Source organism: Gouania willdenowi, chromosome 19 (genome assembly GCF_900634775.1).
Source record: "Gouania willdenowi chromosome 19, fGouWil2.1, whole genome shotgun sequence".
Taxonomy (NCBI): Eukaryota; Metazoa; Chordata; class Actinopteri; order Blenniiformes; family Gobiesocidae; genus Gouania; species Gouania willdenowi.
In genome coordinates, this window is record NC_041062.1 from 12,814,795 (window position 1) to 12,827,733 (window position 12,939).

The 12,939-nt window shown below is 38.9% G+C and overlaps 1 protein-coding gene across 1 annotated transcript; it reads left to right on the forward strand.

Moving 5' to 3' along the window:
* The first annotated feature begins 4,692 nt into the window (after positions 1–4,692).
* LOC114481878 (retinol dehydrogenase 13-like) lies at positions 4,693–12,853 on the forward strand. The gene is given in 10 exon segments (XM_028476936.1): positions 4,693–4,713; positions 4,797–4,839; positions 8,472–8,590; positions 8,674–8,794; positions 8,796–8,827; positions 8,918–9,022; positions 9,311–9,381; positions 9,383–9,524; positions 9,641–9,742; positions 11,032–12,853. Coding segments are annotated over 8 exon segments (978 nt in total). The 5' UTR covers positions 4,693–4,713; positions 4,797–4,839; positions 8,472–8,511; the 3' UTR covers positions 11,358–12,853.
* Positions 12,854–12,939: the final 86 nt, after the last annotated feature.

Genomic DNA, 12,939 nt, shown 5'->3' on the forward strand with positions numbered 1-12,939 from the left:
AGACTGGAGCTCCTTTCATTGTTCACCGTCTCCACCCTCCTGTAAACTTATACCCTCACGTGCCTTCAGGTCCTAGCGCCTGGACGCGCATTCACCCAGATCAGAGGCAGCCTATGAAGCTGCTCCACCTTTGCATAATTCAACATCTCACAATAGCTGGTCTCAAATGCCTTCACTTCACTGAAATGACTTTGCCAAATGTCAATAGTAAATAACAGCCATGCAGGACATTCAATTAAGACCATGCCAAGTTATTTAACCTTTAGTGGACATGTTCAACAACAAACAAAAACAGATGGGCCTGCGGAAACTACTAATATACCAGAGACAACCTTGGGGTCATTACAAACCTTCAACCCTGGACCCCCCCCCCCTCGAAGTCATGAGCCCTATTTTGATGGTAAAGTAGAATATGTTTAACCTTTTGGAAAACATTCAAGATGCAGCCGCACAGACAACCCCCGGTGCTATTGGTACGGTTACCGAAGTACACGTACATAGCGTCTTAGGGTTAGGGTTAGTGTTAGGATTAGGTTTAGAGTTAGGGTTAGGTTATAACCCAATATCGCAACAATTTTTAGGGTTAGGGTTAGGTTTAGTCTTAGTCAAGTGACCTAAACTGGCCAAATAGGGGCGCTGCGTATGGATAGAATGTCAGTTTATTGATACAGCAACCGTACGGATAGCCACTGCCATCTAAGTTTGATTAGGAACCTTCTTTGTCATTGTCTACTCAAACATAGTCAATGTTCTCCTTTTGCACAGCCTGATTTTTCCTGTGTCTTTTAGTTAGTTTGGTCAAAACAATCTGAAACCAAGCTTTTCTAAACAAAAGGTAAAGGGACTCATAACCAAAATTACGACAATTTACCTGAAAGACTCATTCATGATAAATTCATTAGGGAGAGCAGTGTTAAAACCCAATGTTCCTAATATCATGCACTTCATAGACTGTCTATATGAGTGTAAATACAAAGAGTAATCCTATCGTGATGACAACATAATTTACAAACGCTGATTATGACAATGCCCACAGTGGGATATTGCAAGTATAAAGGTTTATTTATATGACTCCAACTAAAGCAATTATTTACACAAATTAGTAACACAGTTTTATGATTCAGTTTTAGCCCAATATCTAAATTGCGTTCATGTAATGTTTGTATCGCTTTCAGTTGCAATTGAGTCTGTGGCTTTTTGTATGTTCATGTATAGCTTACTAGCATAAAGCTAGCTATTACAGAGGAGTTGCAGGTTCTCATAGGGCCAGTGAAGGCACTGGAGCAATAAATATACACACAGTATATACTGTATATAGACACAAGTATAACAGCTGATTTGTTGTTCCCTCAGTACTTTTGAATGTTCAAATATTGTGAATCCATCTCATTTGACCCATTTAGAATCAAATATAAATGCAAATTGTAAGGTTCCGACAGCTCTGAACCATGGTGTATTTTAGTTTTGAAGGTATTGCACAAGAGCATTTTTAAACATATTAAGGGAGGTTATAGAGCGGATAGAGGCAGGAAGGTCATTCCAATCAAAGGGGGCTTTATAATTTATAAAATGAAAGTTTGCCAATTACTTTTCTGGTCCTGGGAACAATAAAGAATGTTTGAGATGTGTGTCTCAAATTATAGGAAGATCTAAAAGGAATTAAATATTGTTTCAAATAGTCAGGATACTGTAACTAAAATGAATGCATTTAAAAATCAAAAGTGACCAGTGAAAGAGTAAGCCAGGCCAGTTGTTGATACAACAGACAGTGGTGGGTTCTGCACAGACTGTTATAAACAACACTGAGTGACTGCAGATTAGTAAGTGTGGTATTTTGATCAATTATATCACCGTAATCTACGATAGGAAGTAATCATTTAGTAATAATCAGTTTTCCTACTAGGAAACTAAATCAATTAATTGACCGATAAAGTCATTTCAAACGATATGTGATTTTGTTTGTAACAGAATAAATATGAGAGGTAAAAGAAAGAGTGGAGTCAAGCATAAGGTGCCACAGTGGGGTGGCAGTTGCTCCAGCGATATCTGTCATTGTGTCCTCGGGCAAGGCACTTTACCCACATTGCCTAGTATGAATGTAGTGTACTTTGGCAGCCTCGCTTCCGTCAGTCTTCCCCAAGGGATTGGGGCATTATAAGACCTAGATGTTTTACTTGCTCTACTGGTGTGAGAGGTGATGTATCTAGATAGGTAAGATCAGTTCACGGGCAGATGTACAAATGTTATTCCAATGTTATTGTTCAGTTATTAACCGTGGGGGAAAATACAAACATTTGAAAGGATGTGTAGAAGGAAAGAGACAAGAATGACCTCAGGTCTTGGAGTTTTAGGTAGGCATCGTATTGCTAATGGTGGAAAGGATGATGTTAAAGTAGCCAATCAGGCTCATAGGGTGTCAAAGACGGGATGATACTGGTAGAAAAACCCCATTGAAGGTCAGGATGAGAAGAAGCGTAAAGCCAAAAGAAAAGAAATCAAGCAAGCAGGAAAATATCATCATTCCTGTTCTTGGAAGAAAATATTTGACTCTCAATGTTTTTTATGAAGATCAAAAACTGACTGATCCCCACCCCTTTTTTTTTTTGAGACATTCAGGTGTGTCCTAGAACGGGGTCCACAGGCTGTGTAGCAAAGGATTTCCTCCAGGTTATTAGGAGGGAAAAGCTGTCATAAATCATGGTGAAGGTCAAGCCCTGACAGCAGAGAGCAGGGAGGCACTATCGCCATGCTCTGTCCTCTGCAAACTTGTCAGAGAAAATAAATAAATAAGCATTTTCATAAATTCCATGAAAGTAAAAGATGTGGGAAGAACTCATTATTTTAAGTGAGTCATTTCTCAGATTTAGCTCTTGATCTTTAATATCCTTTCTGTGAAAAACATAATTATTCTCTGCAAACATTTGCTTCAGAGAAATAACTTCAATATTTGATTCAGATCATTTTATCATTTACTAATAGTGCAGGATGAAAATAACATTGGCAGAATATATAAATTGTTATAAAATCGATAACTGAGCTCTTTCCATTTGAACTTTGACCTTTTTTTTTTTTTAAATTAACTTTGACTCTCTCTGCAGCAGCTTTCTGGAGATCTGCTCTGTTGTTCCCCCAAAAGACGTAATTTCTCAACACTGAAGACCAGTTTACACACATTCCACCTTTTTCCACCATCATCGCTGTTTTCATCATGAGGATTTTTCTACCTGAGTTTTTATATTAGCTCCCATTGCATTTCCCCCCCCCCCCCAAAAAAAAATGAACACTGATTTAAAACATCTAAACCAAAAAGTTATTATTTTGAGATTTAAAAAGTTGTGCCCTTCCAAAGAACTTATTGGTTTCTCTGGGTGCTCTGTGAGTCCTCCATAAAAGCAGGATAAAATGTAATAATGCCAAACTTTGGCTCTCCGGGAGTTGGTTTTGAGACTTGCTTGTAGCCTAAAATGCAGCATTTGTTGCGTTTAATAATGGAAACTTCACAACAGACTGCTGGATGTGAAATTCAACTTTATCCGAGTTTAACAAATATGGTCCCCCAACTTGCTTTGGACACGTTCCTGTGCTTTTTTATTTTATTTTATGAATACATGGCTTTTATACAACAAAAATAATCATACAACTTATCAGGTTTTGTGCCAAACATCACTTTTTTAGCACATGTGCCAAACTCAATCCGGCCCTTTAGAGCATCCTATTCGGCCTGCAGGAGAAAGTAAAAATGACAAAGAAAACATTATATTTCCAACTAATTCAGTCCAGTACCTCCAAATACACAAACAAAACTAAACTCCACAGCATTTGCCAGGAGTCAAAGTTTTTCCAACCTGATGATGAATGATGGCAATCCTTTATAATGTCAAGTACTTGAAAGTACTCTCATTTCTTTTAATATACAGTCATTTTCTATGTGAGTTCAGTTTATTTCTATCTCTTTTAACATGTAGACTCAAGTATAAACATTAAGTTAATGTTCTTTCTGCAATGACACCAAAACCAAAAAGATGTAGCCTCCTCTTATTTTACCTACCCTCTTTAATTGGGATTAAATAAATCTTTCTTCCTCCCATTCCCTTTTGAGCAGAAAGATATTTACAATTAGCGTTCCTTTTGTTTTTTTTTTGTTTTTTTTGTTTGTTTGTTTGTTTTTTCCCTGCTCAATAAATAAATAAATAAATAAATAAATAAATAAATAAATAAATAAATAAATAAATCAAATTAAAATCATCTTTCACTCAGCTTCCTTTATATTTATATAAACAATACGATAAACAGAAAGAAATGCATATTCACCATAAATAGACCCTTTGTCTATCCAAAATTTCAGACAAATTATGAGTCCCACAGTTTTGTACTTTACAATCATCTTTTCTTTAAACATTATATATCTTTGACATTCTTTCATTTCTGTTTCTCATGTCCCTTAAATTATTCGACAACATTTTGGCAAATTAAAATTGAAATTGGTCACAAAAACAAGTATACATTCAATATCCGTCACTTATTGCTTCAATATTTATATACTTTATATTTAATTTATAATTGGATGCTGGTCTGTATTTGGCTCACGAACTAAAATGAGTTTAACACCCCTGCTACATAGTGTTCCAAATGGGTGACTACATTACCCACAAACCCCCGGGAAAGCCGTGACGTCGAACGTGTGCGCGTGCAACCTTGTGTCGCTGATCTGCGGTGTGTTCAATGTGTTCAAATATCGTTATGTGTTGATGTGCGGCCGGTTTTTGATTTAATAATGAATAAATATATTTTTCCAGTGTCTGTTTTCGGGACATTGTTTGGAGGCGCCGTTTTATTAAAGTGAGTACCTGCTAAAATATCAATTTTAAACACTTTGTGATGCTACTGTTACTAGTGCTTGTTTTGTAGACTCTGCGCACCTGTCAAGTAAACGATGTAGAGACTTAATTTTTTCCATTAATTTACCCATTTCTCTTCTGTTTATGAAAGGAAAGTACTGCACTATTTTTTTACAATCGGCTCAGGAAGACTCATCGTTTTTCCTTAAGGCTCAATATGCTCCACACAAGCATCTCCAACAGGCTTAATGGAACAGTGTGTAAGTGCTAATGATAGGCTGTGTTCGCCCACTCAAAGTGAAGGCGAGCGTGAAGTCAGGAGAACACATTGGTTTGCTGTGTGTGTGTGTGTGTGTGTGTGTGTGTGTGTGTGTGTGTGTGTTGTGTAAAACTGTACTTAGAGCAGAGAGAAAACTGCAGAAGGAAACAAGGTTTGAAAAAACAAAGAAGTTTGTCCTTTTTTTAAAAAAAAATAAATAAATCCACATTTCATCTTAGAACCGCAACAAAGATGAGTGACAGAATATCAAATTTAGGAGTCACACCTTAGAATTAGCATTATCTTAGAGCTGAGTTTGTATGTTCTCCGTGAGCGTAATGGGTTTCCCTTAAAGCACGTGTCAAACTCAAGGCCCGGGGGCCACATTCGGTCCTTTAGAACATTGTTTCCCAACCTTTTTTGTCCAATGTACCCCTTATCTTTTCTGTCTTAAAGGTGCAGTCTGCAACTCTTACAAAAGTGACTTTTTGTCATATCTGCTAAAGCTGTCACTATGTAAGGACAGTTTTTCATGAAACTAATAGGTTGTGTGAAAAAAAAACAGGCTCATTGAGCCCCCCATGCTGTTCCTGCAGCCTTTAGCAGATTGCCAGAATGCACCGCGACTGAGTAAAAAGAACCAATCAGAGCCAGGATTTTGTTTGATGGGTTGTCTGACAGTTGTTGCTCACAGGACCCGCAACTTTCCCGGAGCTCTAGTGCCGTCTTTTATTTTTTTTTACAGTGTATGGTCTGGAGGAGTAGAACATGGAATTAGCAACTTTTCTGCTTGAAAGGTAATTACTGCTGCTTGATTTACATTATGTTTGATTTGTAAGAACTCTGTAGTGCATAATGACACTGTGTTGTTGCTGCTGCTGCTGAGGTGTGTGCACATAGAGAGAGAGAAGCGCTGCAGTAACATGCTTTTAACAGTGCGTGTTATATTACTGTGATGTTGCTGTCGGGCTAACGTTAGCTTATTAGCTCCTCTGAGGGAGGGACTTTGGAAAGTTTGGAGGCAAGTCAAGAGAGCAGTGGGGAGAGAGGGATCTGAAAGTTGCGGACTGCGCCTTTAAAGGGCCCATGTTAAGCAAAATGGACTTTTCTGTGCTTTAAACATAAAGTACTATTTGGGCTTCGTACACATGCACAAAGTGTTATTTTCATTGATTTCCTCAATCATTAGTTAGAGGGTGATGTTCTCCTTTCTTACTGCAGGGTGAGCCCAAACACCTCGCTCCACTTTGATGACGCGTTCCCGAATTTGATGCGGCACTGAGCTGGAGAAGCCGCGCCTCCAGGAAGCTCACTGCCATGATTGACATGTAAACAGACACGCCCATGAAGGTGAGCGTTTCAGCGTCCTCGCGCAGTGCTATGTGTGTATTTTCTACAGTCTATGTATGTGCCGGCGAACGCCCCGCCCCCACGCTCTGTCTCGTGTTTATAAAGCAGCATGAGCTCAGCTACGGAGTGGGTGGGAGGAGGGCGGACCGTCCTCTGGCCCTACGTGACCGTGCGGGGAGGAGGAAGTCAGTGTCCCGTTTATAGACACGCCCACTCATGAATATGCATAAGTAGGCCGCAAATCAGCCTGTTTGTGTAGAGTTGCTCAGAAAGTGACTTTTTCAGAGGCTAAAATTTTGGAAAACAGGCGAGTTTGGGAAAATAAACCTCAAATACTATGTTTTTGGGGTTCTTAGAACAAATGGAGAAGGGTGAAAAATAGCATGACATGGGACCTTTAAGGCGAGTACCCCTATATTTTTTTTATTTGTCTCAGAAGGCTCGTCTGAAAGCTTCAGTCATATTTTTCTGATGTTTTAACCATTTAACCTTTTTTTTAAATGTATTTTAAAGATTTGTGCCACAATGTATTATCGATAGATAAGGAAAATGTCTGTGAGCAAGCGGAAATTTGTCTCATAATTTTAGAAAAATTAATTGACAGATGTTTCTGTGTACCCCCGAAGTGTCGAAGTACCCCTAAGGGTACACGTACCCCTGGTTGGGAACCACTGCTTTAGAACATCCAATATGGGCCTGCAGGAGAATGTAAAATTGACAACAAAAAAAAAACATATGCATCATTATGTCCACAATATTTTCCTTGGCTCACAGTTTCCCCCATGTTTTAATCACATGATTGGAGTCATTTTAAATGTGAAATTGTTGAAAGAACTTGTTTTTTTTCCCAAAACCTTGGTATTTCCCCAAATTTTCCCCAATAGATCTATGGACACAGGTCAGATACTGTATATCACAGTAAACATGGCGATGCTCTGTTTAGTTGCTATGCTGCAAAGAAGTAGAACAGAGCTGAAGTCATATTTAATGTGAACATTTTGAAATCAAAATTAAATGCACTCTTTTTCTCTACTACATATAACTGAGAGGGAGATTTTTGGTCATGTTGTTGTTGATGTAATGTGTTTGCTGATGATTTTAAATGATTTTACTGATGATTTTAAATGTTTTTTTTTTCAGACTTTAATGTTCTTATTGATTTTAAGCTGTTGAATGTTCTCTGTTGCACTTTTTGATCATGTAAAGCACATTGAGTTGCCTTCGCGAGGACTGATATCTGTCAATTATTGTTTAAATAGTGTTGTTTTACACACTTTACATAATGTTTTATACAGTGACGTGCCATCAGGGTAGGCAAGGTTCTTTAATGGTGTTTATGATGTTGATTTTGTTAGATGTCTAAATGCTTGTTCATGTGGATCTCGTTGGGTTTTTTTCTTTCTTATTATGAATTTTATATTTTGATAAGCGCATTGAGATGACTTTGTTGGAAATTGCGCTATACAAATAAAGTTGATTCGAATTGAATTAACACTTGCCAGCAGAAACATATGAAATTGTCATTGGTTGTCTCGATTTTGCTACGTGCCTACCCAACCCTAGTGGTCACGGCACGTCACTGGTCTTATACGTGAAAGTGCAACCTAGGGCACAACAACTTTGAAATGACTAGTTTTCCAGACTAAAATTGATCAATCAAACTGGTGTGTATTTGGCTCATATCAGTCTCCATACTCGCATACATTCCTGCACCCTAAACAGGATAAGTGGGTATAGAACATTGTTCATGTTCTGCCATGCATAAACATTTCTAATCTGCATTTTCAATACAACAGGAGGAAGGCAATGGTGCTTTGACAGAAGAAGTTCTGTAACATGCAATGAACAGCCTTCAGACCACCCACTTCACAGCCCTCTGTCTGTCTGTCTGTCTGTGAGCTGAAGCTACAGAGCTCTTATGTAATGACTGGAGCTGCTGTTGGTCGGAGCTCTCAAAGAAAGACAATTTGACACCAGTTTTTTTTTTTTTTTTGACATTTTAATTCTTTTCATTTCCTTCATAGAAACCATGTGACTGGAGGCCGGTGTACAAGTAAGGCCACAATGGACGGGAAGACTGTAGTCATTACAGGAGCTAATGCTGGCTTTGGGAAAGAGACGGCACAGGGACTGGCAAGAAGAGGTGAGAAGGAAGGATGTAACACTTTCTGACATGCTTATAGAATCATATGCAACACATGCAACCCTCATTCCCACACTCCTCAGGGGGTCGAATCATTATGGGATGTCGGGATATGGAGAAGTGTGAAAGTGCTGCGAAGGAAATAAGAGGAAATACTTTGAACCCTCATGTTTATGCCCGTCACCTTGACCTGGCTTCATTGAAGGTCAAGGGAGTTTGCAGAGCGAATCAAACAAGGTGCAAACTTAATAAAACCAAATCAGTCCATGTCATTCTCTGCTCCACCATCCAGTAGAGGAAAATGTGTCAAATATGTCTGTGTTTTAGAGGAACAGCGTGTGGACGTGCTGATAAACAATGCTGGAGTCACGAGGTGTCCGGCTTGGAAGACGGAGGATGGATTTGACATGCAGTTTGGTGTCAATCACCTAGGTGCAACACCATTAAAGTCTCTCATAAGAGAAATAGCTGTGTTGTTTGGGTTTAAAAAGTAGTCACATAGCTTTATTTTTCTACATGTAGGATCCCATATATCTAATCCAACTGTAAAATGCTCTGCAGCAAAAATAAAGTTAAAGTCAAGTTTTAAAAATTTAGTCAAGTAGGTTTTTTTTTTTCTAATTTTATTTGCCGACACGTGTTATAACTATTATGTGAGAAATCTAACTTTTTTTTTCGCTCTCCCTTTAAGAACACTGAAAGTTTTTCGTCTTCCCTCAGGTCACTTTTTGTTGACAAACCTTCTACTGGAGAAGTTAATAGACTCCGCCCCCAGCAGAGTTATCAACCTTTTCCTCCCTCGCCCACATGGTCGCAAAGATGGACTTTGAGGACTTGAACTGGGAGAAAAAGAAGTTTGATTCCAAGCAGGCGTACTGTCAGAGCAAGCTCGCCAATGTTCTGTTCACCAGAGAGCTCGCCAGGCGCTTACGAGGCAAGACTACTGGCTAGTGCATCGTGTGGGGGCGGATTGGTGTGGGACTACATTATGATTCTTAATTGGCAGTGGTGTGCATTATTTTTAAACGTGCTTGTGTGTTTGTTGCACAGACACAGGAGTGACGGTGAACGCTGTGCACCCAGGAGTCGTCGCTACAGATCTGGGGAGACACACGGGCCTCCATCAGTCACAGTTCTCCAGCTCTGTGCTCAGTGAGTGTCTGCCTCATCAGTATTTAGCTTTACAGCAATATGAATGTGGATTTATTCATGTGCAGGAAGTTAATAGTCCTGTTTAGGCTAAAATGGAAAAAGAGTCACATACGCAACTCCACTAAGAGAGGTATCACCATCAACTTGGACTCTGGAAGCTAATGAGCATTTTTGATGAAGATTTTTGGTAGGGGTGGACAGTGGCCATCTGGCATCATCCCGGTTTTTTTTTTTTTTTTTTGAAGAGTGAGAGGAGGCAGACATGTTAACAAGTGGCCAGAAATGGGTCCAAAACATGGCAATAAACAAGTGTAAAGTGATTAAATAGGCCAAAAGCAGTCAAGAGTAGCCAAAAAATGGGCAAATAAAGAGGAACCAGGTGGTATTTAATGGCAAAGGCTGGCATTAAAGAGCAAAATGTGGCAAACAATTGTGAAAAAGGGCAAAAATGGGGAACAAAAAGTGGCAAAATGTAGGGGGAAAAGAAAACAAGTGGTATTTATTGGGCAAAAGTTAGCTTATTTGGATGAAAAGTGGACAAAATTATTAAAGAAAGGACAAAAATTGGATAAAAGTGTCAAAATAGATTAAAAAAAAATAGGTATTTATTGGCAAACGGTAGTAAAAGTCAGAAAAAAGTGTCAGAACTTTTTGAAAAGGGGCAAAAATGGGACAAAGGAAGTTGCAAAATGGCGAATGAAAATAGGCAAAAAAAAGGGGTTAAAAAGTTTCCTCTCTTTTAAGGTTTTTTAGGGGAATATTATTTAAAATTAAGCCATAAAAAGCCACATGTTGAGCATCACTGACTTAAAAAGGACTTTTACATGGTGTCCTCTGATAATGTAGTGGGGTGGTCTGGACAGAAAATGCCTGGGCTTAATTTTTGTCCCAGTCCACCCTTGCTGGTGGGCGACCTGTCTGTTGCACCCAAGTTAATGTAAGGTTTTTCTCTACCTTCTTCTCAGATCTTTTATTGAACAGCTCCGAGGACAAGATGACAAGAGTAGTACTACTAACTCAATGTGGTTTATTATATTTATAGTAATAAGAAAACATGAAGTCTGTGTCTTTGTCTATCTCTTTGTTAAAAAAGTAAAAAAGCTAGCACAGTTATCTTCTGGGCTGGGTCCCATACTTGCACCGTACACAGAAGAGAATGTGATTTATCCTTATATCACAGGGCAATCTGCTCTGATCGCTGACCTTGACATCAAGTAAAAACAGTGTGTGAGAGTTCAAACCAAAGCAACACAGTGTCACAGATTTTTTTTTTTTTGGCTTTCCTGCAGGTCCATTTTTCTCCCTGCTGGTGAAGAGCCCAGAGCTCGGGGCTCAGCCCAGCGTCTACCTGGCTGTGTCTGAGGAGATGGAAGGCGTGAGCGGTCGGTGCTACGACGTAATGACACAGAAGGAACCCCTGGACGAGGAGGCAGCTCAGAGGCTGTGGGAGGTCAGCAGTAGGCTGGTGGGTCTGAAGGAGATATCAGCATCCAGCGTCACAGCACGAGAACTGCTTCAGAATAATCCAGCTGAGAAACTGAAACGGAGGCCGGATACAGCTGTCAGTAAAGATGGCTCCGTTCTGGCCTCACAGACACTTAATGAACATGTGTGAGAAATGTTAGAGTCTCTATTGGGAAGTCTGAACAAAGATGTTTTCTTTTTTGGTCATATAAAATGTGTATTTTTTTCACTTTAACTCACCCTTAATTCTCCAAATTTAAAAGAAAACAATAATAGCCCAGTTTGGAACATTTTTGGCAGTTGAAACATATCAGCAGATCAAAATATTTCCCCCCAAAAAAAGTTTGTCTGAATAAGTAAAACCTCACATATTATTTCTAAAAGGAATGGAATTATTATGCAGCTAAAAGGCACGTTTAACAATGAAGTGACTGGAATAAAAATACATTTTGTGTGTTTATAATGTTCCACTATTATAATCCCATCTCTATTTTACCTCTATCCTCTTACAAACACCAGATCTAATCTATATATTTACATGGACAATTCCACATTTGATGCAGCTTAATAAAATCAGGACACATAAACAATTACCGCCATCTAGTGGCAAAATAAGTAAGTACAGCAGTGATTTATCATCAGTACAGAAAGGTGGTATTTTGCCAATCCCTCACAAAAATCATCTGTCAGCCCATTAATTTCTGGAATAGTTTGACAAATAAACGCACTTGATAAATGTCCATGTAAACTGTATTTCAGAAATTGAAATAATTACAAGTACAACTAATAAGATTGAAAAACAATGTTGGTCATCCCTGTTAAATCAATGTTCATGTTTGAAAGCATCGACATCTAATTTATCCATTTAAATGCACAGTATTTTTGTCTCCAAGAGAAAAACAAATCACGTTACAAAAAAAAAAGCTGAGCCTCTCAGACAGACAGTCTGAGCACAAGAAAACATATCCAATCCCCCTTAAGTATTTTAGGGATCCATTGCATGGAGCCTCTTTGTCCTACAGTATTCCCAAAGTATGGATCAATACAGACTGCTGTGCTCTAATGGGTAGCGATCAGCATCGGCTCTGAAACTGGAACCAGAAATCATTAGATTTAGACTTGATGGTTCAACAGTAAACACAAGAGCCTTTAGGATGTTTGCAGTCAGAAAAACCTGTAAAACTAAAAATATCCCCAACAGCCAATAGGATTCCCTGAAGATGGAAATATTTCAAGCCAGGAGTCCGTTAAAGCAGGCATTTAAGATAAATGGGTCTGAATAATAAAAATAGTTTTCTATTATATATTCAATTCAAATGACACCACTAAAAATGAGAATGTGGAGAACTGTTGGTATGGTAATTGTTATATTAATCATCATATCATCAAATGAGTGTTCATGTGTACAATTTTTCATGTGTTTATACACGATGACTACATTATTCATTGTACTTTCGAACAGAAACGTTGTTCCTTTGCTGAGTCATGTTAGATCAGATGACGTTCTGGCAGTACAGACAGATTGTGCTGTATTCACAGTGCCAGCAAAAACCAGTCTCTACTCAAGGTCTCATAACAAAGCTCTGATAGGCAGAGCTCTGTATAAGCAGTAATTTTCCATCAAAATCCTTCCTCACTTCCCCCCCTCCCCCCTCCCCCCCCCCCCCCCCCCCCCCCCCCCCCCCCTCCTCTTCATCAGCGAAAATATATTGCTTTACTCTCCTGAGAAGGAG